At 37.7% G+C, this 26438-nt stretch overlaps 1 protein-coding gene across 2 annotated transcripts in view; it reads left to right on the top strand.

Moving 5' to 3' along the window:
- Positions 1–26438, top strand: part of slc4a4a (solute carrier family 4 member 4a) — a 127945-nt gene that overhangs the window by 33856 nt on the left and 67651 nt on the right. The window contains exons 5-7 of one of the 2 annotated variants that reach the window (XM_056458362.1): positions 18990–19125; positions 22141–22301; positions 25294–25473. In XM_056458362.1, the coding sequence (XP_056314337.1) occupies positions 18990–19125; positions 22141–22301; positions 25294–25473 (477 nt within the window). The remainder of the gene's footprint in view (positions 1–18989; positions 19126–22140; positions 22302–25293; positions 25474–26438) is intronic. The other variant, XM_056458363.1, reaches the window with a different exon arrangement.

Here is a 26438-nt window from a genome sequence, read left to right as displayed (position 1 = left end):
TTTGGATGGGAGTCAAGTTTTTTGAAACCCTTTCAAACTATTTATGGCGATATACGAGACGTCAGATTGTATATTTTTAGACTTTTCGATCTCTAGACCCAACTAACTTCTAGAGTTCTCCAGTTGTGATTCTTGAAGATTTTAGCCACTTAAATCCATATTTCTGACAGAGTATTGGGATAATGTATGTCATTGTTAATGTCAATGTCAATTTTATTTATATAGCACTATTAAACACAACCTTTATTAATCACAACTAAGGAAAATATAAAATTATAGCTAAAACAGACAATTTTCATTGATAAAATGCCAAATCAAAGATGTAAGTTTTCAACCTAGATTTAAAAACAGATAGAGATGAAACAGATCTAATACAGAGGGGCAGAGCATTCCACAACATAGGACCAGCTACTGCATTTCAGCCTCGACTTAGGGATACATAATAAGCTCTGGTTAGATGAGCAAAGAGACCGACCAGGCTGATGCTCAATCAACATGTCTGACAGACAAGAAGGTGGCAAATCATTTAGAGATTTGAAAACCTCTAATATAGACACACATCCTCTTCCAGGCTGAGTAATAATAACTTCCAGTTGGCTGGAATTTCTTAATCATTGCTTTGATGGTGCCATTGGCATTTTCAATGCTTTTGCTGTGTTTTTTCATAGCCACCACTTCCCATTTTGTGATGCTCAACATCCTTTTACACATTGTGATGAATGTGAGTTTGGCCTGTGTGCTTGCTTATATGTAAAGCCCTGTCAAACAGAAGGCCATTGTTCAATAGTTACCTGTCCCTAGGTCACTCAGGTGTACTACAAGATGTAAAATATCAATAGGAATTTACTTAATTTATTTTTTGCTCAAATAAATCCCCAGATGTGCCACTAATATATATAGTTTGAAGTCTGATATTTGGGGTATCTAACTTTATCAATTTTTTTAAATAAATAAAAATAAATAATTTTTCTATGCATTTTTACTAAACTGTACCTTAAATATATCATATCATCACCTAGGAATTTTAAGGTTCTATCTGTATTCTAAATGATTTGATATATTGAGCTTAAACATTTTTTCATTCCATAGCAAACAGTATCTGTGCAACATTTGTTTTTTAAATAAAAAGTCTTAAAATGTAAACAACTTACAAAAAAATCCCATAATGTAATTAAGTTGTCATTTAATAAGAATATGTCAATAACTCAATTTTGACAAAAATGTCAGATAGAACCTTATAACTCTAAGGTGACAATATGCTGTGACATAGCAAAAAAACAAAACAAAAACAAAAATCTCCTAATAATATACAAATAGTTTGAGAGTGATTTATCTTCAGGTCATGGGCTTCACAGTGATCATGATCTTGAGTCACGTGATCATGATCTTGAATGGGTTCTTCATCTAATTCTTGTAATTACCTGATTTAAAATTAGCACATGGTGTCACACCAGAAGACATGGTTATCAGTGACAAAATGTTTCTATGTTTTTAAAAATATGGATGAAAAAAAGATTGCCATTTTCCAAAATAGCCGCTTTTAAAATAAGGACTGAGGTATTTAATAAAGACTTTGCAATTTTTTATATTTACTTTAAATGTATTTATTATTATTTAAAAAATAAGAATCTTATTCAAATTTTTATAAAAAACCAAAAAACAAAACTATATTTGAGATAGTCACACCATGGGACAGTTTTGAGCTTTTGAGGAAAAAAATGAGATTTTAATAGTAATTTTATAACAAGAAGTTAATGGAAGACAAATTATTTAACCATTTACTGCATTTCAAATGATGACAATACTAATTGTATTCATTTTTGTCATGTGTGACTGTGAAAATGCATGGTCATGTCAACAACCCATATATGTATAACGTCTTGGTTACGTCTGCAACCCAGGTTCCTCGAATAGGGAACGGACACGTGTGTCTGGTAGCAGACTATGGGAGTACGCCATAGTCTGTTACCAGAAACACATTGGAGTTCCCATGAAGGGGAACTGTACTGTTTGAAATGGTTTGTTCTTAAGGAGAGCAGCTTTTTTGTTCATATTTTGAGCAAAAAGATCAAAAGGTTAAACAACAAAGATATTTTTTCACATCCTTCTGAGCTCATATTTACCAAGGGGTGTCTAGAAAATATTGGTGGTAGGCATTGTGTGTTAGAAAATGTAACTGGAATCAGAGATGTCATGTGTGTTTTTATTAAGCTTAGGTTTGTCCCAAACAGCTCTTCTAAAGACCATTAGGATGTTTTCAGGATGTGGGAAAGCCGGTGTGGTGACAGTCGTAGTTTGTGCTGTGGTGGTCTTGGGTATCGGTTACTGTCAGGAAGTCAGTAGGAGATGGCAGGGGAGGCAGTCGAGTGAAAGAACAATAGCTGCTCTGAATAAAACTCGTTTGTGCTTCGAACAAAAGACAAGAGGCACTCATCACAGGCATGTGACGCCTCAAATGTGTTTAATCACTGTTGTGCCTCTCACTGCTGGACAGATGTGGAGCACAGCAGTGGTCAATGTGCATTTGATTTGGCTTTCACAGGTTTAGTTTCATCTGAACATAATAGCCTGAGGAAAGATCACAATTCAGTTGTAATTTCATTTTCATTAGTTTTAAAGCTCCATATTAAAGGTTTATTGACTGTAAACTTATGTGTTTATTCTGTTATGACATGCAGTAGTAATTAAAATGACTTTGATTAGATCATTTATATTGTATGTACACTCACCGGCCACTTTATTAGGTACACCTGTCCAACTGCTCATTCACTGACGCAAATTTCTAATCAGCCAATTACATGGCTTACACTAAGTGCATTTAGGTATGTAGACATGATCAAAATGATCTGCTGCAGTTCACACCGAGCATCAGAATGGGGAAGAAAGGTGATTTAGGTGACTTTGAAAGTGGCATGGTTGTTGGTGCCAGACGGGCTGGTCAGAGTATTTCAGAAACTGCTGATCTACTGGGATTTTCATACACAACCATCTCTAGGGTTTACAGAGAAAGGTCCGAAAAAGAGAAAACATCCAGTGAGCGGCAGTTCTGTGTGCACAAATGCCTTGTTGATGCCAGAGGTCAGAAGAAAATGGCCAGACTGGTTCCAGCTGATAGAAAGGCAACAGTAACTCAAAAATCCACTCATTACAGCAGAGGTATGCAGAAGGATGTCAGAATTTGGTGTCAACAACTTGAAAAGCATGGATCTATCATGCCTTGTATCAATGGTTCAGGCTGGTGGTGGTGGTGTAATGGTGTGGGGGATATTTTCTTGGCACACTTTGGACCCATTAGTAACAAGTGAGCATTGTGTCAATTCTACAGCCTACCTGAGTATTGTTGCTGACCCTGTCCATCCCTCTATGACCACAGTGTACCCATCTTCTGATGGTTACTTACAGCAGGATTACATGCCATGTCACAGAGCGTGGATCATCTCAGACTGGTTTCTTGAACCTGACAATGAGTTCACTTTACTCAAATGGCCTCCACAGTCACCAGCGCTCAATCTAATAGAGCACCTTTGGGATGTGTTGGAACGGGAGATTTGCATCATGGATGTGCAGCTGACAAATTTGCAGCAACTGTGTGATGCTGTCAAGTCAATATGGACCAAAATCCCGTTCCAGTATTTTGTTGAATCTATGCCACGAAGGATTAAGGCAGTTCTGAAGGCAAAAGGGTGTCCAACCCAGTACCAGTAAGTGGCCAGTGAGTGTATATTATCAATTATAATTAACCTATATTTTGTTTTATATTTTTCCCTTGATTATGATACATCACACATTCTTTTTATTTGTAGTTTAAAGGGTTAGTTCTAAAAATGGAATTTTCTCACCATTTACTCCTCAAGTGGTTTCATACCTTTCTGCTGTTGTTTTTCTGTTGAATACAAAGAAGATATTTTAAACAGAGTTGAAACCTGTGACTATTGACTTCTGTAGTAGGAAAAAAAAATATTATGGAAGTTGATGGTTACAGGTTTCCAACATTTTCCAAAATAACTTCTTTTGTGTTCAACAGAAAAAATAAATAAATAAAGCAGGTTTTTGCAATCTTTAATTAAACTTACATTGACCCTACTCTTTAGACCACGAGCTCTAAATGTGCATCCCAATCGGAAGCTGACTTGAAATCCTCTTTGTGTCTTGATATGTGGCAAGCCATGTGTTTTTGCCAAGCGTCTGTTGCTAGGAGTAAATACAAAAGACAGTCTTGTAATAGACACTCATGTTACACACTCGCACAGATATAAAGACTCTCAGGATTGAAGTTGAAATCTATACAGCATGTTATAGATATTCCTAATCCTGTATTCAATTATTCAATTATAATTCTCTTGATAGGTTGACGTGATTTAATGAAGAAAAAAAAGTTTACTTTTATTTACAATCCCTTTTCACAAGTCTTAAACTTTTGTGTGAAACTTAAGGTGTAATCTTATTAGAAAAATCTTGGTGGAATTTTACAGGCAAAAAAATCAGTGATGTGATGCTGAACCTCTTTATATATAAAATATTTACTTGAATTCATCATGTGAAGTCAATTTCTCTGTATTTTACCATGTGTACATATTTGTGGCTCTCAGTTGTTGGTTGATAGTAACATGATCATTTGTCGAAAACCTGCTTAGTATGTGTTTTGTTTAAATTAGATTTAATTAGAAATAATGTAAAGCTACACATGGAATCAAAGTCATTAGATTCATTGTTGCCAACTTAGCAACTTTGTCGCCATATTTAACGACTTTCAAACCCCCTTAGCGACAAATTTTCAAAAAAGCGACTGTCGACAAATCTATCGACTTTTTTGGCTGTTACTGGAGATTTTTTATAGACCCTCGTGGGTGAGTACTGTACCGTTTTTACTCTTCTCCACGAACTGCGGGGAATTCCATCGGCCCCTCCCCTGCCTCAGAGCACTTTCAGGCGGCCCAGTCCTCATACAGCAGTCTCTACCACCTGCAGCCTGAGAGCAGATCACTCCCCTGCGTACTGACAGCAAATGATTTAGCACAGTGAGTGTGAGGTATTTGTACAGTCAAACCGATCTGCTTCTCCTTTGTTTTAAAATTAACAATTTAATTTGACTGTTTATTCTTTTCTAGTTCACAATCACAGATATGTGACAATCACAGTTTATTACATCTGAAATATTACTGCAAATTCACTACACATCTATACTGATATACTGTATTCAAACAGCAATAAATTTAGTTAAATTGACATGCTTACATAAAGCGTAGTGCAAATATAAATACCCCTTTATTAACCATAGGCTGTTAAACAAACAGAAACGGGTGGACCTGATGATGTCAGTAATATGCAAATTGACATATGATGTAATCTAACGAAATTTAGCGACTTTTCAGGCAGAGCTTAGCACCTTTTCATTGAAACTACTTGACAACACTGATTGGATTGCTGGCACTACACAACATAACATCATTTTAATGGAAAGAATCAATGACATTTGAATGCTGAACGAGATGTAAGAAATAATGTAAGATAATGCTTGATACAGAGGTTCACATACGCTACGTGGTTTATTAAAACGTGGCAGCCCTCATGTAGCTTCTAAATCCAAAATTCGTAATCAATCTAAGTTGACAGAATAGGACAGGATGGTTGCCCACAGAAGCCAGGTTTGCTGATGTTGTCAACGTAATTTCCAGTCAAAACACATTTCAAAATGAAGGACATACATTGGTGATGCATCAGTGCTTCTCTTAGACTGCCTGTTTGATAATTGCACTGCACAATTGTCACTTACGCTGTGCCCTAACAACACGTGTTGTAACAAGATTTCAGTAACAAGCTAGTTGGCTGTCTTCACCAGACACGACACGACAGAAACATTTAGATACCGTGGTCATTAAACCTCATTAAGTACATGGTCAGTGACTGACGTTGTTGGTTTGCACTAAGTTGCAGTAATGTTCATGCTCAAACTGTATGCTTGCTAGTTATTTTGTTTTTAAGATCTGAGGTATATCTGCTGGTGCTTTTAGTATGGCAATAGATGTCCTGTAAAATGGTATTCAAACTCACATCGGTAACATTTAACACTGACTGAAGCACATAATCATCTGTTAAACCTGAGGTAAATCAGTGTTATTGTAGATTATGCTGGTGTTCTGCCATGCTGTTGCAGAAATAGAAACCTTTTCTAAATAAGAAACTTTGCACATCAACGTCATGGATGCTTAGGTTAAAAAGTCCTTTTAACATGGAGAAGAAAACTTTTACTGCATGCCACATACATCTTTATTGGAAGATTATTGTTTAAAATTGTTTGACCGAGAGTCTGTTTAGTCTGCATATCACTGATAATAAGATGAAAGATGGCAATACTGTGTGATAAACGAAATTGTATAATGGCCTTGAACAATAGCTAAACGCACTACAGAATGTTACATTTTGAAAAACGTTCTCAAATTGCATGTATTCTGTCAGTGCTACACAAGCTTAGTTTGTGGCACCAACTGCTTGACACTTATAGCTTGTTAGTCAGGGATCAAAGTGCATAACCTAAGGGTTAACAAATCATCACAGCTCGATTTTTGACCCTTAGGTTACACAGATTTTACTCCACGTGTAAATGCATCAACCTGCTATGTGTTTTTGCGTTCAATGAATAAAATGAAGAGCACACAGCTGGACCTCATGCCGGCTCTCTAAAGTAAAATCTGACAAGTGTTTTTCACATATATTCGGGTTATTAGCATGTTTAAGTAATATGAAACATTCACATATCTTTTGCAAGTTCATTATTTGAGATGTAGAACGCAGGGAAAGCAGCCGCATAGAGAGACACTGCATTGCTGGTGAAGATTACTGCTGTTTACAGGGGTTTGACGCAGGGGCAATGCTAGACATAAAGCTCTACCGGGGCATACCGCCCTCCACCCCACCCCACTCAAAAAAATTTAAATAATTATATATATATATATATATATTGTGGCGAGTTAGAGGGAAAACACTCACACAGAGGGTTGTAGTACAGACTTTTCCCCGGAGGGTGATTTATTTACAGGTATAATGTGCAGTGGATAGTGGTGTAAAGGTGCTCTTCTGGCCAGGAAGCGTGCAGGTGCTCCGGGGATAGAGAGTGGGGCCGTGATGGGTTGGTCGGTGGTTCAGCAAGTTAGCTGCTTGAGTCCGCTGGGAGAGAGAGAGAGACACAGAGGTTAGCTCGGGAGTCATTGGTAGAATGAAGCTCACCCTTGGTTGTCCCGACGCTGCTTATATCGGTGTCCCTTAATGACTCCCAGCTGTGGTTGATCCACTGTGACGAGAAGGCAGCTGGGGTGAATTTGGGACCATGGCGACATTGAATTAGTATACTCGCCACATTCCCCCCCCCTTAGTGTCGTCCTGGTCCGAGATTTCCTATGAAAATATGAACACATTAAGAGAGGAGGGGGTGAATGTTTTGACAGACCTGCCCATCCTGACCATAAACGTGACAGTCCATCCGCGTTTCCGTGGGAGGCCCCGGCTCGATGCTGAACGTTGAAGTGGTAATCCTGGAGCGATAAAAACCATCTGGTTACCCGAGCATTATTATTCTTTGCCGTAGCCATCCATTGGAGGGGTGCATGATCTGTTACAAGGGTGAACCGTCTTCCTAACAGGTAATACTTCAGCTCCAGGATTGCCCACTTGATTGCCAGGGCCTCCTTTTCCACTGTCGCGTATTTGGTTTCTGCTGTTGTCAGCTTCCGACTTATATATACTATGGGGTGTTCTTCTTTGTCATGGACCTGGGAGAGGACCGCCCCCAGGCCCGAGTCGGAAGCATCCGTCTGAAGGATGAAGGGGCAGCTGAAGTCTGGTGCGTGTAGTACTGGAGAAGATGTGAGTGCTGTCTTTAGTGCCTGGAACGCCTTTTCTGCTATTGGGCTCCATCTTATCCTCTCCGGCTGTCCCTTCTTGGTCAGGTCTGTCAACGGGCTGGCTAAGGATGAGAAGTTAGGGATAAAACATCTATAGTAGCCCGCTAACCCCAGAAATGCACGTACCTGGGTTTTTGTTGTTGGTTGTGGGGAGTTTTGCAGTGCTTGGACTTTGCTTTGTTGGGGTTGAATGAGGCCTCTTCCTATATGGAAACCCAGGTACTTGGCTTCTTCTAGACCTAGATGGCATTTTCTGGGGTTTGCTGTGAGTCCGGCCCTTCGTAGATCCAACAGCACCCGCCGCAGGCGGGATAGATGTTCTTCCCATGACTCCGAGTGGACAACCAGATCATCGAGGTAAGCTGCTGTATATGGCTGGTGGGGCCGCAGCAAGATGTCCATCATTCTCTGGAATGTGGCTGGGGCCCCGTGGAGCCCGAAGGGAAGAACCCGGTACTGCCAGTGTCCTCCGGGTGTAGAGAATGCGGTTTTTTCCCTGGCCTCCGGACTAAGGGGCAGTTGCCAATAACCTTTGGTGAGGTCCAGAGTCGAAATGAATCGGGCTCCACCCAGTCTGTCCAGCAGCTCATCCACCCGGGGCATGGGGTACCCGTCAAACTTGGACACTTCATTCAGCTTTCTGAAGTCATTACAGAAGCGGAGGGTGCCATCGGGCTTCGGTACCATTACTACAGGACTGGACCACGGGCTGCGTGAAGGTTCGATTATCCCCAACTTCAACATCTTTTCGATCTCTGTGCTTATAGCCAGCCGGCGAGTTTCTGGCACTCGATAAGGCCTTTGCCGGATGATGGTGCCCGGTGGGGTAATAATGTCATGGTGTATGATTGACGTTCGGCCCGGTTTTTCACAGAACACATCCTTGAACTGACCAACCAGGGCCTGGAGCTCCCCCTTCTGGGCAGCCGAGAGCTGTTCTCCTATATGGACCACTGGTGTATTCTCCTCTGTAAAGGCCACCAGGGTGCCAGGGGGTGCTATCCAACGTTTCATTAGATTTATGTGATAGAGTTGTTCTTCCCGCCTTCGTCCCGGCTGACGTACTCTATAATTTACCGGACCCACCTTCTCAACCACCGTGTATGGACCCTTCCATGACGCTAAGAACTTTGATGTGGTGGTGGGTATAAGAATCATCACTCGGTCACCCGGATGGAATTCTCTTGGTTGGGCTGGCCGGTTATATATTCGTTGCTGGGCGCGTTGGGCTTCGCGCAAATGGTCTTGGACAATAGGCATTACTTTGTCTATGCGTTCCCTCATGTCCCGTACGTGTTCAATTACCGATCGATGGGGTGCTGGCTCCTGTTCCCACGCCTGTCTGGCCACATCTAATAAGCCACGGGGTTGTCGGCCGAACAACAGTTCGAATGGAGTGAACCCTGTGGATGCTTGGGGTACCTCTCTGATGCCAAATAACACGTACGGGATCATGATGTCCCAGTCGCGCCCGTCTTCTGCCACCACTCTGCGGAGCATGCGTTTCAAGGTTTGATTAAACCGTTCGACGAGTCCATCAGTTTGAGGGTGATATACTGATGTTTTCAGTTGTTTAACCTTCAGGAGGCGGCAGAGTTCGGCCATCAGCCGGGACATAAAAGGCGTGCCCTGGTCAGTCAATATTTCCGCCGGTATTCCCACACGGCTGCACAGCAAAAATAATTCTTTTGCGATTGCGGCTGATGTGGCTTTCCTCAGGGGAATCGCTTCGGGATAACGGGTGGCATAATCCAGGATTACAAGGATGTGTTCATGCCCCCGGGCCGACTTCGGCAAAGGCCCTATCAAGTCCATACCAATGCGGGTGAAGGGTACATCAATGATGGGTAATGGTATGAGAGGGCTGGGAGGAGGTCGGTGGGGAGACGTTTGTTGGCAGGTATTACAGGCTTGACAGTATCTTCTCACGTCTCCTTCAAGTCCTGGCCAGTGAAATCGGTCTCGGATTCTTTTCACCGTATTTCCTGCTCCTAGATGCCCTGCCATTGGGTGGGTATGTGCCAGCTCTAATACCGTCTCCCTTTTGTTCTTTGGAACCACCAACAGGGTTTTCTTTTCCCCCCGCCTCTCTGCGACGCAGTATAGCAGACCACTGATGACTACAAAGTGTGGGAGGGGGTGAGGGGTGGGAAATCGATCCTTCCCATCTACAGCTCTTACTTGTGGCCAGCAATTTTTTAATGTTTGATCCTCTCGCTGGGACCTCCCAAAATCGCCTCCTGTAGTGATCTGTTGAAAAAGATCAAAATATAGATTAGGCGAAATTGTAGACTCACCCCCTTTGTCGCTTTCGGTGGCCAGTAATGCTGGCTGGCGGTCCCGCCGGGCCCGAGCCTTTGGTTGTCTTCTAGGACGCCCCGTTGGAGTATTATGCAGTGCTAGGAGCTCGTCGAACCCCGGCCAGTCTCGGCCCAGGAGGAGGGGTACAGGGAGATCTGGAACCACCCCCACTTCAACGGGCCAGCTACCTGGCTTAGCTGCAATCGTAACCCTCTGTGCTTGTACATAGCGTGTATCCCCATGTACACAAGTTATTGGTATTCGGGCTTTGCTTTCTCCTCTTCGTCTAATTACCCCAGGATGTACCAGTGTGATGGCGCTCCCCGTATCTAATGTGGCTGTTTGCATCTTCCCATCAAGAGAGACTTTCGGGAGGGGGCCTCGGGGGGGATGGTACGATGTACAACACATCCTGCGAGCCAGGCCGGGGTCGAGTGCACTGGTGGCTCCGTGGGCATCGGCTCATCCAAAGGGCTGGGGACCGCCGGTCTGCTAACTGGTCTTGATGTGCCCTCCACGAGTCGCCATGGTGGATGTGCCTTTCGGGGTGGCAGAGCCGCTCTCTCTCCAGCATCGCGGGCTACAAGAGCCTCAGCCAGCTCCACAGCTTCCACCAAAGCGGCTAAAGATCCCGGATTTCTCATACTGGTGAGTCCGCGTAACCGTCTGGGTAATGCTCGTAACAATTTTTCAACAACCACTTTCTCAGCGACCTGGACGCCGGAGGGGTCCCCCCCTAATAGCCACAGTCGGCCGAGACGTGAAAGCTGGGCAGCTTGGGTGCGCACCGGAGTTTTCTCATCATATGTCCAGATGGCAAATTGCTGGGCTGCACTAATCGCAGAGAGCCCCACTCTGGCCAAAATCTCCTTTTTTAACGCTCCATAATCATCATTCTTTGGGGCTTCTAGGGAATAATATGCTCGTTGAGCTTCACCGGTCAGAAATGGGGCTAATAGCTTCGCCCATTCTTCTTCTGGCCATTTTTCTCTCTCTGCGATTACCTCAAAAGTGTGAAGGTAGGCATCAATATCGTCCAGGTCGCTGAGTTTGGTTAAATGTTGGTGTGCATTTATCTTCACCTCAGGGAGGGGTACCCGTCCCGCCGCCTGGAGGAGCTGATGTTCCAGTCTTTCTTGTCTTGCGGCAAGCTGCTCCGAGATTTTCTGCTGTCTAGTTGTGACTTCCGCTAGGTGGCGTATGACCTCCTCCATGGACATGCTGTCTCCGGGAAAGCACCCGAGGAAGAGAGAGAGAGAGCGGATGCCTCGTCTGTAACACACAATGGAACAGTCAGAACAGCAGGGTTTTTTTTTTTTTTTTTTCACCGGGTAAGTCTGTTTGTGTTTTAATTCCACTCTATTTCTGCCCGCATTCTCCACCAGTTGTGGCGAGTTAGAGGGAAAACACTCACACAGAGGGTTGTAGTACAGACTTTTCCCCGGAGGGTGATTTATTTACAGGTATAATGTGCAGTGGATAGTGGTGTAAAGGTGCTCTTCTGGCCAGGAAGCGTGCAGGTGCTCCGGGGATAGAGAGTGGGGCCGTGATGGGTTGGTCGGTGGTTCAGCAAGTTAGCTGCTTGAGTCCGCTGGGAGAGAGAGAGAGACACAGAGGTTAGCTCGGGAGTCATTGGTAGAATGAAGCTCACCCTTGGTTGTCCCGACGCTGCTTATATCGGTGTCCCTTAATGACTCCCAGCTGTGGTTGATCCACTGTGACGAGAAGGCAGCTGGGGTGAATTTGGGACCATGGCGACATTGAATTAGTATACTCGCCACAATATATATATATATATATATATATATATATATATATATATATATATATATATATATATATATATATATATATATATACACAAAACAAAAATTTATTATAAATAAAAATATTATTGTTATTATACAATTATTAATCTAAATAATCTTAAATGTAACTGGAAAACAGTTAACAAACAACTGGAGTGATGCTAAGATAATTTAAGAAATCTTTTGCATGATTATTGATATCATTAGATTAAAATTCTATAGAAAATTCAATAGAATACAAAAAAATATATATGTTTTATAGAATTATTTGTTGTCTTAGACTAGACTCATGGCAGAGAATTAGGTGTATTAAATCTTACCTCCCTGACTCGTCATCACTCCTTTTTGCTTCATACAAAAAAAAAAAAAATCAGGAGGCATGCTTAGTAAGATCACCGTCTTATTGTTTAAACTTTAGTTTTGTCGACTTGCAAAACCAAAAAAAGGCTGTTACGCCGGTTTTACAATGCATGAGCGGTGCGTGAGCAGCAGGTTTTTTTTGGCATGCAAGTTAACTACCGGGACTTGCACCAGAAGGGACTTGCTTCTCAGGTTCTCTGTGCACACGTGGAGATGCGTCAGTTTACTTTTATATTAAAGACATTGCTTTCACCAGCATTGGTTCGGTTGCACATAGAGAATAACGTTTTTATTCTGGAATTACCACTCTTAATAAATAAATTATTAATAAATAAACTTGCATATGAAGTAAGTCATATCTCAAAGTATTTACTGGGGCACTGGCGATTTTTACTGGGGCACGTGCCCCAGTAAATTGGGTCTAGCAATGCCCCTGGTTTGATGGATAAATATGTATTTGTATCTAAATTGTTAACGCTGCCAAAAGCATTTGCCATTGTTTACCCTTGTTTATGTCCTTGCTACAACATACCATTAACGCTAGACACTATCCCTGTCATATATCAATTTTAACAAGTTAAATGACTCACAGGTTTTGGATCACAATCCACAGCTTCATTTATTATGGTTGGAGCAGCTCCTCCTTTGAGGAGTTTTTAGCCGAATCCAGTACTGAACTGGGAGAGATTTTGGAAGCTGTCCTTTGTCAAATGCTAGAGCTATCTTTTTGTCATTCTCAGGTACATAGTTAAAATTAAATTGTAAGCACTTCTCTCTTTGTGTCATGTCCTTTGGAAGCCCAAATACAAAAACAGAAGAAGCTTTGTGAAAATAGCAGCGTTTGGACAGCATTTTCGCTTTCTCTGCTATAACATTGCCTCTGGCCATGCCTCTTTGCTGTGTGGGGTGTATGCGAGAGGTGAATGCGCGTAACCTGAAGTGTTTCACTCACTAGCCTGAATGTATTTTTTGTAGTCCCCAAACTTTGTTCGCTGTAGGCTGTAACTCTGCATTGTCTCCCTTTGCATTAAACGTTGAGCATATTACATTCAGAGATGTTGTTTATATTCACACATCTACATTACACATCAACTCAAGTTAAAAATCTGATATCGTAGTGGACCACCCGTTTAAAATGATTAAATTTACACTTAGAATTACCTCCCACTTTTTGCATGCACAGACCAGGGACACCAACCTCACAACCGCCCATCCTAACCATACCCCCCCACCACGTCTAAACACTATAGCGAGTTGTGGGGGATGGGAATGCATCAAGACGTGATGATAGGTGATCACTGATAACTGTGAGAGGCTAGACAAAAGGCTGTGATGAGTAAATACAGTTCATTATCACAACAATAGCACGTTATGTGTTCTTGTCATTTTACTGATGATTGCTATAGTAATCTAACCCACAACACAAGATTTGCTGGCCATTTGATATTAAAGGAAGGATCAACACCAAAGACTAATATAGTTTAGACCTTGACAGGGACTTTGTCAGTGCACAGTTTTTATGGACCAGTTACTTCTCCTTTGGATCACAATCTGTAAGTGTGATAATAATTGTTGCCTCCTTATTCTCTGCAGCTTGCATAATATGTGTTTAGTTGTGTGTTGTGTTCACTCTTGCTCTCTGGTTAACTGGCCATGGGGCCTTTAACATATCGCATCTAAAACTGCATACAAAATGTTTCTTTACCATTATTGGTAATATACCATAAATGTTTCTATAACATAATTATGTTCTAGCCGAAATAAAACAAATAAGACTTTCTCCAGAAGAAAAAAATATTATCAGACATACTGTGAAAATTTCCTTGCTCTGTTAAACATTGTTTGGGAAATATTTGAAAAAGAAAAAAAAATCACAGAGGGGCGAATAATTCTGACTTCAACTGTATATATAAAAATTTGTGCAATGGAAAGGTTCTGCCAAGAAAAAGACTGCTGCCATAAAGAACCTTTATTTCTCCAAGTGAAGCCTGCTATCTAATTTACGCCTGCAAGTATACTTGAAAGCCATTAATTCTACTACAGACAGACGTGGGAAGCCTGTAACTGCCCGAACACCACAATTCACAAACCCGTGAGCGTAGAGGATGATTGTTTTTTTCTGGTCAGTGCATGGCTGAAGAATGTCATTGAGTGCGTGCTGTGAGTTGGAGTGAGAGGAGTGTGGTTTGCCCGATTACTGTTTGCATGTGGGCTGGTGCACATAGTGAGTTGATAGTGAGACTGGGACTCTCCAACATGAAGTGGCAACTCGGCTCAGTCCATTTTTTTTTTTTTTGGGCTCTGGGCATACATTCCCCTCCTCTCGCTTTTCCCATAAGCCCCTGGTGCATGGACAAAGTCCCCTTTGTGTGGGTCGTAGCTCTTGGCGAGAGGGCCCACAGCTTTGAAACTTGTTTGAACGATGCGATTTTCATTTCTATCTGTCCTTTGCGTTCTCTCTCCCATATTGAATCAGCCATCTCTCTCTCTCTCTCTCTCTCTCTCTCTTACTCTCTCCACTTGTTCCTTGTGTCGCAGCTCTGCTTAGCAACAGCATGAAGCGAGTGCCCACTGAGGCTTTAGTGCTTGGTATCCCAGTTTTCTGTATGCATCGCAGGGTCACTTTGTGTGTGTGTGGACTTTGTAGAACAAAGTTTGGACATCACACTGGCTTAGATGAGTTAAACAGTACAGCTTAGTCACGTCCTGTTAAATGAACATTTCTGAAAAATTTGCAAATGTTTCAACTTGAAATTGTTTGACTTAATCAATGGACATCAAGAACTTCAATGATGTGTCTCTGTAAATATTTATATACAGTATAAACATACAACCACAGAATCGTTATTATTATTATTTATTTACTTTTATTCTTTTTGAACTATTATTCTTTTTTTATTATTGTATGAATATTCGAGCCTCGGCTGGATCAGTGGGTATTTCTGTGTGGAGTTTGCATGCTCTCCCCATGTTTGTGTGGGTTTCCCCCATGTGCTCCGGTTTCCCCCACAAGTCCAAAGACATGCACTATAGGTGAATTGAGTAAGCTGAATTGTCCTTAGTGTATGTGTGTAAATGAGTGTGTATGGATGTTTCCCAGTGATGGGTTGCAGCTGGAAGGGCATCCGCTGTGTAAAACATATGCTGGATAAGTTGGCATTTCTTTCTGTTGTGGTGACCCCAGATTAATAAAGGGACTAAGCCAAAAAGAACATGAATGAATGAGTGAATAAACTAAAACCGCCACAATATATTACGCCAAACACAGTCCTTTGTTAAATAATGTGAAAATGTTGAATTTGAAAATGAAAGAATTTTAACAGTTTTTCTGGTTTTGATAAATAAAGTAACAACAATATAATACAATAAAAAATATTTAGATGATTTAATTAAAAAAATGTGTAACTATATAAATGTATTAGGGCTACATTGTAAAAGAACTATACAAATAAAGGTGAATTGAATTTAATGTTGAATGTATGTATTTATTTATATATATATATATATATATATATATATATATATATATATATATATATATATATATATATATATATATATATATATATATATATATATATATATATATATATATATATATATATAAATTTTTTTAAACATGCATACAAGGTATAAAATATCACATCCTTTATTGTAAAGTAAAATGATGCTACTATGCATTTATTATTATTATTATTATTAATTATTTTTTATAATAATAATAACTAGTATTATTGAATTGTAAAAAAAAAATAAAGGAACTCATTGCAGTCTAAGAAGAAAAATTTTCTTAATGTTACTTTGCTGTTTTTTTATAGTCTGTTACAGTGTTTTGAATTGTAAATATTTAATATTCAATTTAATGTTTGCTGTATGAACAAAGGTGTCATAGATGATTGCATTACATAAACGTTTGAATGAGTTACTGATATTTTACAGCTAGTATAGTTTTAAAGTTTCTTCTCATTCTGTTATCACTGCTGATAACATCTCTGACTTGTCTTTTAGCATATCAGCAGCAGTAAAATTTGTGGAAATCACTAGCTGTGAAAAACTATTGTTACACGCATGTCCGCCACTTCCGTCCCCAGCAGATACTGTGCTTTAATGATCTTTTCAAAGAACTGGAGCGCTTTATGGATAGTCATTCAGTCTGGAGCTTTGTCAGAAATCAGACTGTTTGAATGCAGAGTTTTACAATCAGATTATTCATTTACTCAAATTCTGTGGTATCCATGTTGTTAATGTTGATGTTATCAACATTAGAAGGTGTCAACTCAAGCTAGTGACGTAAGCAGTGGAGCACTTTTTGTTTAATATTTACCAAATAATACAAGTGTGGTATGGTGAAGAATAGTCAAGTGATATTTTACTATAATGTAGGAATTATTGATTGATTGAGTTTTATTAATACTTTTATTTCATTTTTTAAAGCTTTTGCTATTATTATTATTTATATTTATTATATTTATGCGTATTAAATATCTAGTTTAAATACATTTTTTGTTTTAGAATAAATGTAAGCTCTTTTTATCATTTATTGGTAGTTAGTATTTGTACCTAACCATATAATGTAACAAAAATAATTTGTTTTATGGTTTATTTGGTTCAGGTTTAATGAACTGTATAATTATAAATTACATTCAACGTTTCCAAGAGTATGTATGGAGTTTGGTAAAACAGCATTTTCTTCTTTTGGTCCTAGGTTATGGAATAAAATGCAGAGTGTTATCATGTTCATGTCATCATATCAATAACAGCAATAATAATAATAATAATAATAATAATAATAATAATAATAATAATAATAATAATAATAATAATAATAATCAAACTGGAACCGCCACAAAAATGTTATGACAAACACAATCCTTTGTTAAATAATGTGAAAATGTTGCAAGCTACTTTTGTTTATTACATTTTTCAAAATGTGTCCAATTTTATCTACATAGTGTTTTTTGTTAGCTTGAATAAAGTATTTATTTCTATTTTAATATTTTTATATATATTATTAACTAAGTGAGAATCAGTTTGAACTGCACTTCATGAGGTAACATCTGTCAATTATATCACATTAAATATTAATAAGTAAAAATAAACAATTTAAAAAATTTTATTAAAAAAATTAATTAACTATACAGAATCAGCTTGAATTACGCTTGATGCAATAACATCTGAACAATTCAGATGCAAAAACCTCTTAATGCTGTCTGAAATTTTCTTTTAAAATGAGAATTTATGGCAAAAAATAAGTTCTTTTCATGGCCTTTAAAGTAAAATAACTTAACATAAACAAAGGAGGCTGAGGAAAATTGTCATTTTCGACTGATATTTCAGACGACACTTAGAGGCTTTTGCATATGAACTCTTCATCTGTAACTGTATATTCATATAAATCTAATAAATAAATAAATAAATAACTGAATCAACTTGAATTGCATTTCATCTGGTAACCTGTAAGTGTCTAGAGACCTAATAAATAAACGATTAATATAATATAAAATATTTTTATATTATATTTATGATATAAAACATTTATGAAGTAATCATCTTGAACTGCACATAATGTGTTGACATCTAGTGTACATTTTTGTCTAATCTAATTAACAAATTAATAAGTTAATGTTTTTCTTCATAATTTCTTTATGTGACTATTACTGAATCAACTTGAACACACTGCCCTATGCTAATAAAATGACATTTTAAGGTTTAGGTCAGAAATAACTGACCAATAACTAATAATAATACTGACTAATACTGAAAACTGACTAATAATAATAATAATAATAATAATCATAATAATAATAATAATAATAATAATAATAATAATAATAATAATAAATTTTATTTGTAATGCTCGTTGCTTAGACTCAATTTGCTACAAGGCAAAATAATAACAATAGCAGAAAGCACAACAATTAAAAATACAACAAAACAATAACAATGAACCATGAGATAAAATAATATTGATGAGCTCAAGTCGATAAGCCGGGAGAGATTCATATTGAACATGACTGTTTACTTTCTCTGCCCTACAAGAACTGATAATATTCAAATTAGAAAACAAGGGAGAAGGAAAGCGAGGCCCTCTTGTGAAGAAAGAACAGTTTGTGAAACATTTCCTAATTGTTAATGAGGGGCTCGGGGCAGTGTGCCAGAGCCGCAGGGCCAATGGAGACGGGGTACAGCCGTTGGATGGGCGGGCTGTTGCTCTGGGGTGACAAGTGGGACCCCCTTTTTAACTACCTAGGTGTCACTGTGTTGGAGTGGGGTGCACAGGACAGCAGGGCTCTAATGAGTGTCTAAGGGGCTGCTTGGCTGCGTGGGGTCTCCTGTTTTTTGACCTCCCTCCCTCTTTCGTCCGGCTTTGATCCTGTTCCGGGGAACAAAAGTCCTTTATTTGAAGATAGGATGGATGCTTCAGATAACACGTCCGAGAACAATAATGTGGAGAAGATGGAGAGCAGTGAGGATGTGGATGCGGATTCAGAGCCGTCTGTGGTTAAGATTCCTCCACCTCCATCTGAAAAGCTGGAGATCAGGCCTAATGGCATAAGTGAAGACGGCAAGCCGGAAATATGCAGCACTGTGCCTCTGACCCGCAGTATTTTTCCTTTTACAGTTTCACCTGCTGCCGAGCGCATCCGATTCATCCTGGGAGAGGACGATGACAGTCCTGCGCCTCCTCAACTCTTTACGGAGCTGGACGAGCTGCTGTCAGTGGACGGACAGGAGATGGAGTGGAAGGAAACCGCCAGGTAAGAAGAGTGCTGGCGTTTGACTGGGGATCTGAGTGAGGCTATTAAAGCGAGCAGAGCTGTTCCAGTCACTGTTATTAGCAGGATTTTAATGGTGTTGAAAAACAGCTTGAAAGCATCCCTAATCATTTTTGTTCATGTCTAGTAGTTTACTTTTATCTCATGTTTTGCACAGAATTGATTAGATCAATTTAGATTTTATTTATGTAAAAAAGTGACATTTTAAATTTGTAGATAGTACTCCTGAAATGTATACTAATTATTATATTTTATTATTTTGGTTTTTACATTTCCATATATCATATACCATACATATACAGTTGAAGTCAGAATTATTAGCCCTCCTTTGAATTTTTGTTTCTTTTTTAAATATTTCCCAAATTATGTTTAACAGAGCAAGGAAATTTTCACAGTATGTCTGATAATAGTTTTTCTTCTGGAAAAAGTCTTATTTGTTTTATTTCGGCTAGACTAAAAGCAGTTTTTAATTTAAAGGTCAAATAATAAAATAATTTTATGGTCAAAATTATTAGCCCCTTTCAGCTATCATTTTTTTTTTCGATAGTCTACAGAACAAACTATCGTTATACAATATCTTGCCTAAGTTGACCTGATTCACCCAGTTAAGCCTTTAAATGTGACTTTAAGCTGTATAGAAGTGTCTTGAAAAATTTCTAGTCAAATATTATTTACTGTCATCATGGCAGAGATCAAATAAGTCAGTTATTAGAAATGAGTTATTAAAACTATTATGTTTAGAAATGTGATGAAAAAAAATCTTCTCTCCGTTAAACAGTATTTGGGGAAAAAAGTAAAAAGGGGGGCTAATAATTCTGACTTCAACTGTACATAGATCAACTTTAGCAGATGCTTTCATCCAAAGGATCTCCTAGAAGTAATCAAAGCAATAAAAGTTTGATTTGATACTACTAAATGCAAATAAAAAGACAATTGTCAGTTTATCAAAGTGTGTGTGTGTGTGTGTGTGTGTGTGTGTGTGTGTGTGTGTGTGTGTGTGTGTGTGTGTGTGTGTGTGTGTGTGTGCGTGCGTGCGTGCGTGCGTGCGTGTGTGTATTTATAATAAAAATTTAATTCAAAAAGAATATATAGTATAAACAAAAATAATGTGTTTGATTTACATTACTGTTCAGAAGTTTGATGTTAGTAAAAACCTTCTTTTAGAAGAAGAAAAAGGATAACACTTTACAATAAGGTTGCATTAGTTAATGTTAGTTAATGCATTTACTGACATGAACAAACAATGAACAATACATTTATTATAGTAGTTATTCACGTTAGTTAACATTAGTTAATGAAAATACAGTTATTCAATGTTAGTTCATGTTAAGTAATGGTGCATTATTAATGTTAACAAGCATGAGTTTGAAAGTTAAAATGCATTAGTTAATGCTGAACTATGATCAATAAATGTGGTACAAGAATTGTTTATAATTAGTTCATGTTAGTAAATATATTACTATTGAAACTTTATTGTAAAGTGTGACTGGAAAAGGAAACTAAATTAATTGGCAAGAATATATTAACCCTTTAAGCTGCACTTAATTAATATTTTTTGGCTCTTTTTTGGCCCTTGTATTGAATAATATGCTGGCACAAATCTGATAAATAGTATTTAGCAATTAAATTAATAATTATAACCTATGGATAAAATGTCAACCAGGCGGTTGTGATGACTGTTAAAGGGTTAAAGTAGAAATATGTGTAATGATAAAAAAGTTTTCTGGCTTAAATTAATGTTGTTCTATTCAAGTGTCAAGCTTTTCAGAATAGTTCTGAAGGATTTTGTGCCACTGAAGTTAGAAGTAATTTCTGCTGAAAATGTTGATTTGAATCAAATGAATAAATTGTGTCTCGCAATATAAAAATGAAATCAAAATCACAGTTTGTGCTGTATTTTTCAACAAACAAATCTTACCCACCCCAAATATTTAAAGGGTGCTGCATTTTTAGAAAGAAGGGAAAACAGAACACTTGTGTGGTTTTCTATGCAGGCCGCTTTAATTACTCTTGCTGGCATGTTATACAGGCACTATACAATTCATCAAAAGAAGATTGAAGTATGCTGGCTCATTGCCAGTGGATGTTTGGTGCCAGTGAGCCAAGACATTTTAAACACTTGACAGTGTCTAGAGGGAAGTTTTTCAGCTGATTATTCTTTAATGAATAGTTTGAAGCTTATAAAATACAAATTATGTGTACTTTTAGTTGAGGCCTGATCATTTAACAGACACTGTTGCTTTAACTCTCTGTGATTGTGAGTTCATTTGAGTCAACAACTCTGCCTCTGATGAAAGACGAGTCTCACATCAATTACAGAGCTTTAGCCAGTTCTCAGTGGGTTTGATCATTGAGTTTCAGGTTCAGTTGAGTGGCTCCCAATCAGCGGCCATTATCACATGCAATGGTGGCCATTTAACAGATCACTACAGATGAGTACAAGATTGATTTCTGCTGATCTTTTCTTTTCAATCACAAGTTTATTTCAGAGATTGATTTGGAGATGAGATTACAGCCCAGTTGTGTGTTTTCAGATTAAGGATTTCATATTAATCCCTTCAATTTTATTGAACAATTGCTGTACTGGGGGAAAGATTAGAGTTGTTTTAGACTAGTCTGATGTCTGGGACTGGCATTTGTCTCTGATATAGCAGATTTGAGAATATAGTTTTTTTTTTTCAAAAGTTCTGGGTCAGTATGGTTTTATATTGAGAAAATATGCATTTAATTGACCTGAAGTGACATTATAGAGTTTCTCATTATTACAGAAGATTTACATTAAAATACATGCTGTGCTTTATACTTCATCATAGATTCTTTAAAAAACCCATCAGTATCTTTGTTTTTATAAAAAATAAAATAAACAAATAAATGAATAAAACTCAGGTTCGATTTTAGCTGTGCTAATAATACCCAATGTCTCTTGAGAGCCAAATCAATGCTCTAAGAGGTTTCAAAATGCTTCAGTACTTTCAGCTTTCTGTTTTTTTCTTCAAGGTGGATCAAGTTCGAAGAGAAGGTGGAAAAAGGTGGAGAAAGATGGAGTAAACCACACGTGGCCACTCTGTCTTTACACAGTCTCTTTGAGCTTAGGACGTGTATAGAGAAGGGTACCATCATGCTGGATCTAGAAGCCTCCACTCTGCCAGGGGTCGTTGGTGAGTTTTTCATCTGCAGATATTTTCAGCTTGAACAGGGGCCCAGTCAGTCAACAGATGCTCTTCATCTAAACTCAACTGGTTTGGATGCTGTAATTTAGGGCTGCATGATATTGTAAAAACCTAACATTGCGATATTTTTATATATATATATATATATATATATATATATATATATATATATATATATATATATATATATATACAGGGTGATTCAAAAAGACTTTGAAAACCAAAAACTCTGCAAAGAAAAAAAGGAGAGCTAAGCTCTTTCTGCTGTCTATTTAAGGAAGCTTTGAAGTTTTACATTGAGGAACTAAAAAAAAGAATAACTGCAGCTATCCAAATTGTTACGCCCGAAATGCTACAGAGTGTGGGATTTGTTTGTTTATTGGGTTGATGTCACTCGAGTGTCTCGAGTGTATTGAACACATATGAACTTGTTTTCTACAGAAAAAAAACTTTGTAAAGTACTCTTCATATTGATTAATTACTCAAGGTTCCATCATGTTTCTTTGATTAAATACAGATTTTCAAAGTAGTTGTGGTATTCTTTTTGAATCACCCTGTATATATATACACACACAATTGAAATAAAGTGTATATCAATAAATAAATAAAGAGTGTTTTTTCTAACAGTATAGAGTCTAACAGTATTCAGGTACAGTAACTGAACAATAAAAATAAAATTAATTTAATAAAATTAATCATTATTATAGTTACAAGCGGTAACTGGTTTTAAAATCATGATATGATCACAGGTCTGCAACTATTGTGAATGATCACATTGCAATATTGATGCTGAAACAATATATTGTGCAGCCCTACTCTAATTACACATTTAAAATGTCAGGGGACTCTGATGATACTCTTTTCCTCAGAAATAGTTCTGTGTTTTTGGCAGAGGTATCTGATTTAAAAGCCAAACAACTAGCTAAACAACAACAACAACAACAAAAAATCATTTAAAATAAAAAACACATTGCGGTCTTACTAGTTTTGAATAAATAATTTTCTTTTTCTTAAACACAACTTGCTTTAATGCAGCAAATGCATTGAAGTATCATATAATATAAAATAATTAAACCTGTGTAGACTTAAAATAATTAGCAATAAAAATGACTAAAAAACAAAATGACAATTTTAATTGTTAAATTTAATAATAATGGGATCAAATTAGTGTCCCACCAAAAGTATCGCGGTTGCTGATCAAAAATAATGCGTGTAAATCAAAAAACTGACATTGCTTGAAAAATTATGCGAAAACTAATCGCAGAATAAAAAACATTGAGGTTGCGTACTGAAAGACAGTGAAGGTGAATCAAAAATGAAAATGCGTTTAGACAAATCTTTTTTGTCAGAAACAGCACAAACGTCTTTTGTGGGATAATTTGAACTACTGCTGGGCCAGAGTAAAACCTAATGCTGGTATTAGAAACAACCAACATGAGTTTGTATTTTTTTTGTTTTTGTAACTGTAATTGTTTTAAATTGCAATAAAGTTTCATTGGTAATGTCAGTTAATGTATTTGCTAACATGAACTAAGAATGAACAATATGTACAGCATTCAATAATCATAGTTCAGGATTTACTAATGCATTATTAACATCCAAATTGAAGCTTGTTAACATCAGTTGATACATTGTAAGTTAACATGAACGTTGAACAACTTTTTTTTCTAACATGAACAAATACTGTAATAAATGTTTTGTTCATTATTTGTTAATTAACATTAACTAATACAACCTTATTGTAAAGTGTTACTGCTTTTTTTGGTGCAAAAAATAAAGCATTGCTGTTCTGTGTTATGTACGAAGTCAGCATATTTGTCATGATGCTTTTTGCATTGGATTTATTTTTGTGCATTCTGAGAATCAGTCATCACTTAAGAATTGTTCTGTCATGGAAGCGTTCAGATTAGATTCATGTAGGGCATCAGCTCTGCCACCCTATATTTGTGGACAAAGGGCAGAAGAAAGATCATAAAGATAACATTTATAATCAGATCAGAATCAAAGAGAGAAAAAAATCCAAATGTACTGTAGGAGCTGAGAGCTAGCACGTGTGAGATCCATGCAGCGTCCCAGCCAGCACAACCCATCTATTTTCCTAGTTTCCAAATACTCACATGTCAGGATGTATTCATAGCTCTGTTTAATACAGTCCTCTCCCAGCCGCCGCTGTAACTCTGGGCTCAGATTTATGGGTGGATGCATCCATTCAGGATGGCCATTCCTTTTATACTGAAATCCGGCATAGCGTGAGGAAACTGAGGTTGAACGTTGTGTCTGTTAAAAGGCTCCAGTGCACTACAGCAAAACATGTGATTCTGCTGATTATTTCATAAGCGTTTTCTTAGAGGATTGATTGAGAAAAGAGTTTGGCTGTCTGGATTTAAGCTAGCTGGTTAGAGATCATAACCACTGGCAGCCAATCAAGTGAGATTTATTAATTCACATACTTGAGTCTCATATCCATATCTCTTACTCAGAGCATGATGTGTCAAGTCCTATAATCAATTTGCAGTAAATCTTAAGTTAAGCTCAGTCAGCCTCATAGAGAGCCTTTTGAGCTAAAAATGAATTGAAGGACCGGCCATTAAGGGCCAAACCATTCATAAAAAGGGCCCGAGGGCATAGGCCTCATCTCTTTGACCCTCTTTTATGAAAAATAGATGCTTGCAGGAACCACCAGACAATCTTATGCCCAAGCCACTACCTCATTAGACGTCCACTTCTCAAGACTAAGAATAGACCGCAATGTGTCGCTTCACTGACACCGACTTCAAGATTCTTCAGAGAGCTCATTGCCAAGTTGTTGTTAAAAGTTTGAAGACCAGCATTGTTATATAAAGTTGATATTTGAATAAAAGGATTGCTCCCTTGGCTGTAATGAGATCCGTAGAAGTGAAACAAGCATGAGGCAGGTCCTTTTTTTCTTTCCTGCTGTCTGCTTATCCTGCCTGCTTGTCATTTTCTCTCTCTCTTTCAGAAATGATCACTGACAGTCAGATTGAGAGCGGCCTCTTGAAAGCTGACCTGAAAGAAAAGGTCATGTACACCTTGCTGAGGAAGCATCGCCACCAGACCAAGAAGTCCAATCTTCGGTCCTTAGCTGACATTGGCAAAACGGTCTCCAGTGCAAGTAGGCTGTTTTCCACCCCGGATAATGGTAATACAGGTGCCAGTTTGGTGCAGATTTTATTTTATTTTTTTAGACTTTACTTGTTCCTTTTTCCTTCATCTTTTATGTGATATTTAGAAATATGGAGTGAAACTCTCCACAGTTTTTAAAATACGATTATTAATTTGGTTAAAAATACTTTTGCTCTTTTGATTCTTGTGTTTTGATTTTCTTGTTTTACTCTCAAAGATAATTGAGGTAAAATCAAACCAAATAATTGTAATTTTATTGATCAGATTTTATTTTGGAAGAATTACATCACCTTTAATAGATTTAATTCAATTGGTATTTTGCTAATTTGTTTCTAATAAATGTTACTAACTTACTGATTTATTAATGACTAAGGATTTAGCTGTATGTTATTGCTTTTTAATAAGTAGTTGTGTTCACATTTTAAAGACTCCATGAAATCACCTTTTTCTCATATTAATACCTTTCTATTTTTTTTAACCAAAATGAATACTTATATTCAGCAAGGCTTCATTTAATTGATGAAAAGTGACAGTAATGACATATATTGTTGCATGAATTTGATTTCAAATAAATGCTACTCTCTTTAACTTTCTGTTCATTAGATGTACAAAATACATTTATGGACAGCTGTTTTTGTAATAGTGGGAATTTTTTTTTGACCAGCAAATTAGAATAATTTCTGAAGGATCATGAGATACTGAAGAAAACTATACACACACCAAAAGAAGTAAACACACACAGGCTGCTGAAATTTCTGCTTTTCCATTAAAGAAATTGATACATTTCGAAATGAATTAAAATTCCGAGTAATTGTTTTAACACTAGCGTTTTATAAATTATAAGACTAAATAATTATAAATAATAAGGTGATGCTATGTTCTTGAGTTTGTCATCTATCATAGGCTACATCACATGCAGTATATTATTATTGTTCATTATTGTCAATTGGCTATTTTAGTCAATTAAATTACAACCTACTA

Source organism: Danio aesculapii, chromosome 5 (genome assembly GCF_903798145.1).
Source record: "Danio aesculapii chromosome 5, fDanAes4.1, whole genome shotgun sequence".
NCBI classification, from domain to species: domain Eukaryota; kingdom Metazoa; phylum Chordata; class Actinopteri; order Cypriniformes; family Danionidae; genus Danio; species Danio aesculapii.
The sequence above is the reverse complement of the archived record's forward strand: the minus strand, read 5'-3'. Positions and strand labels throughout refer to the sequence as shown.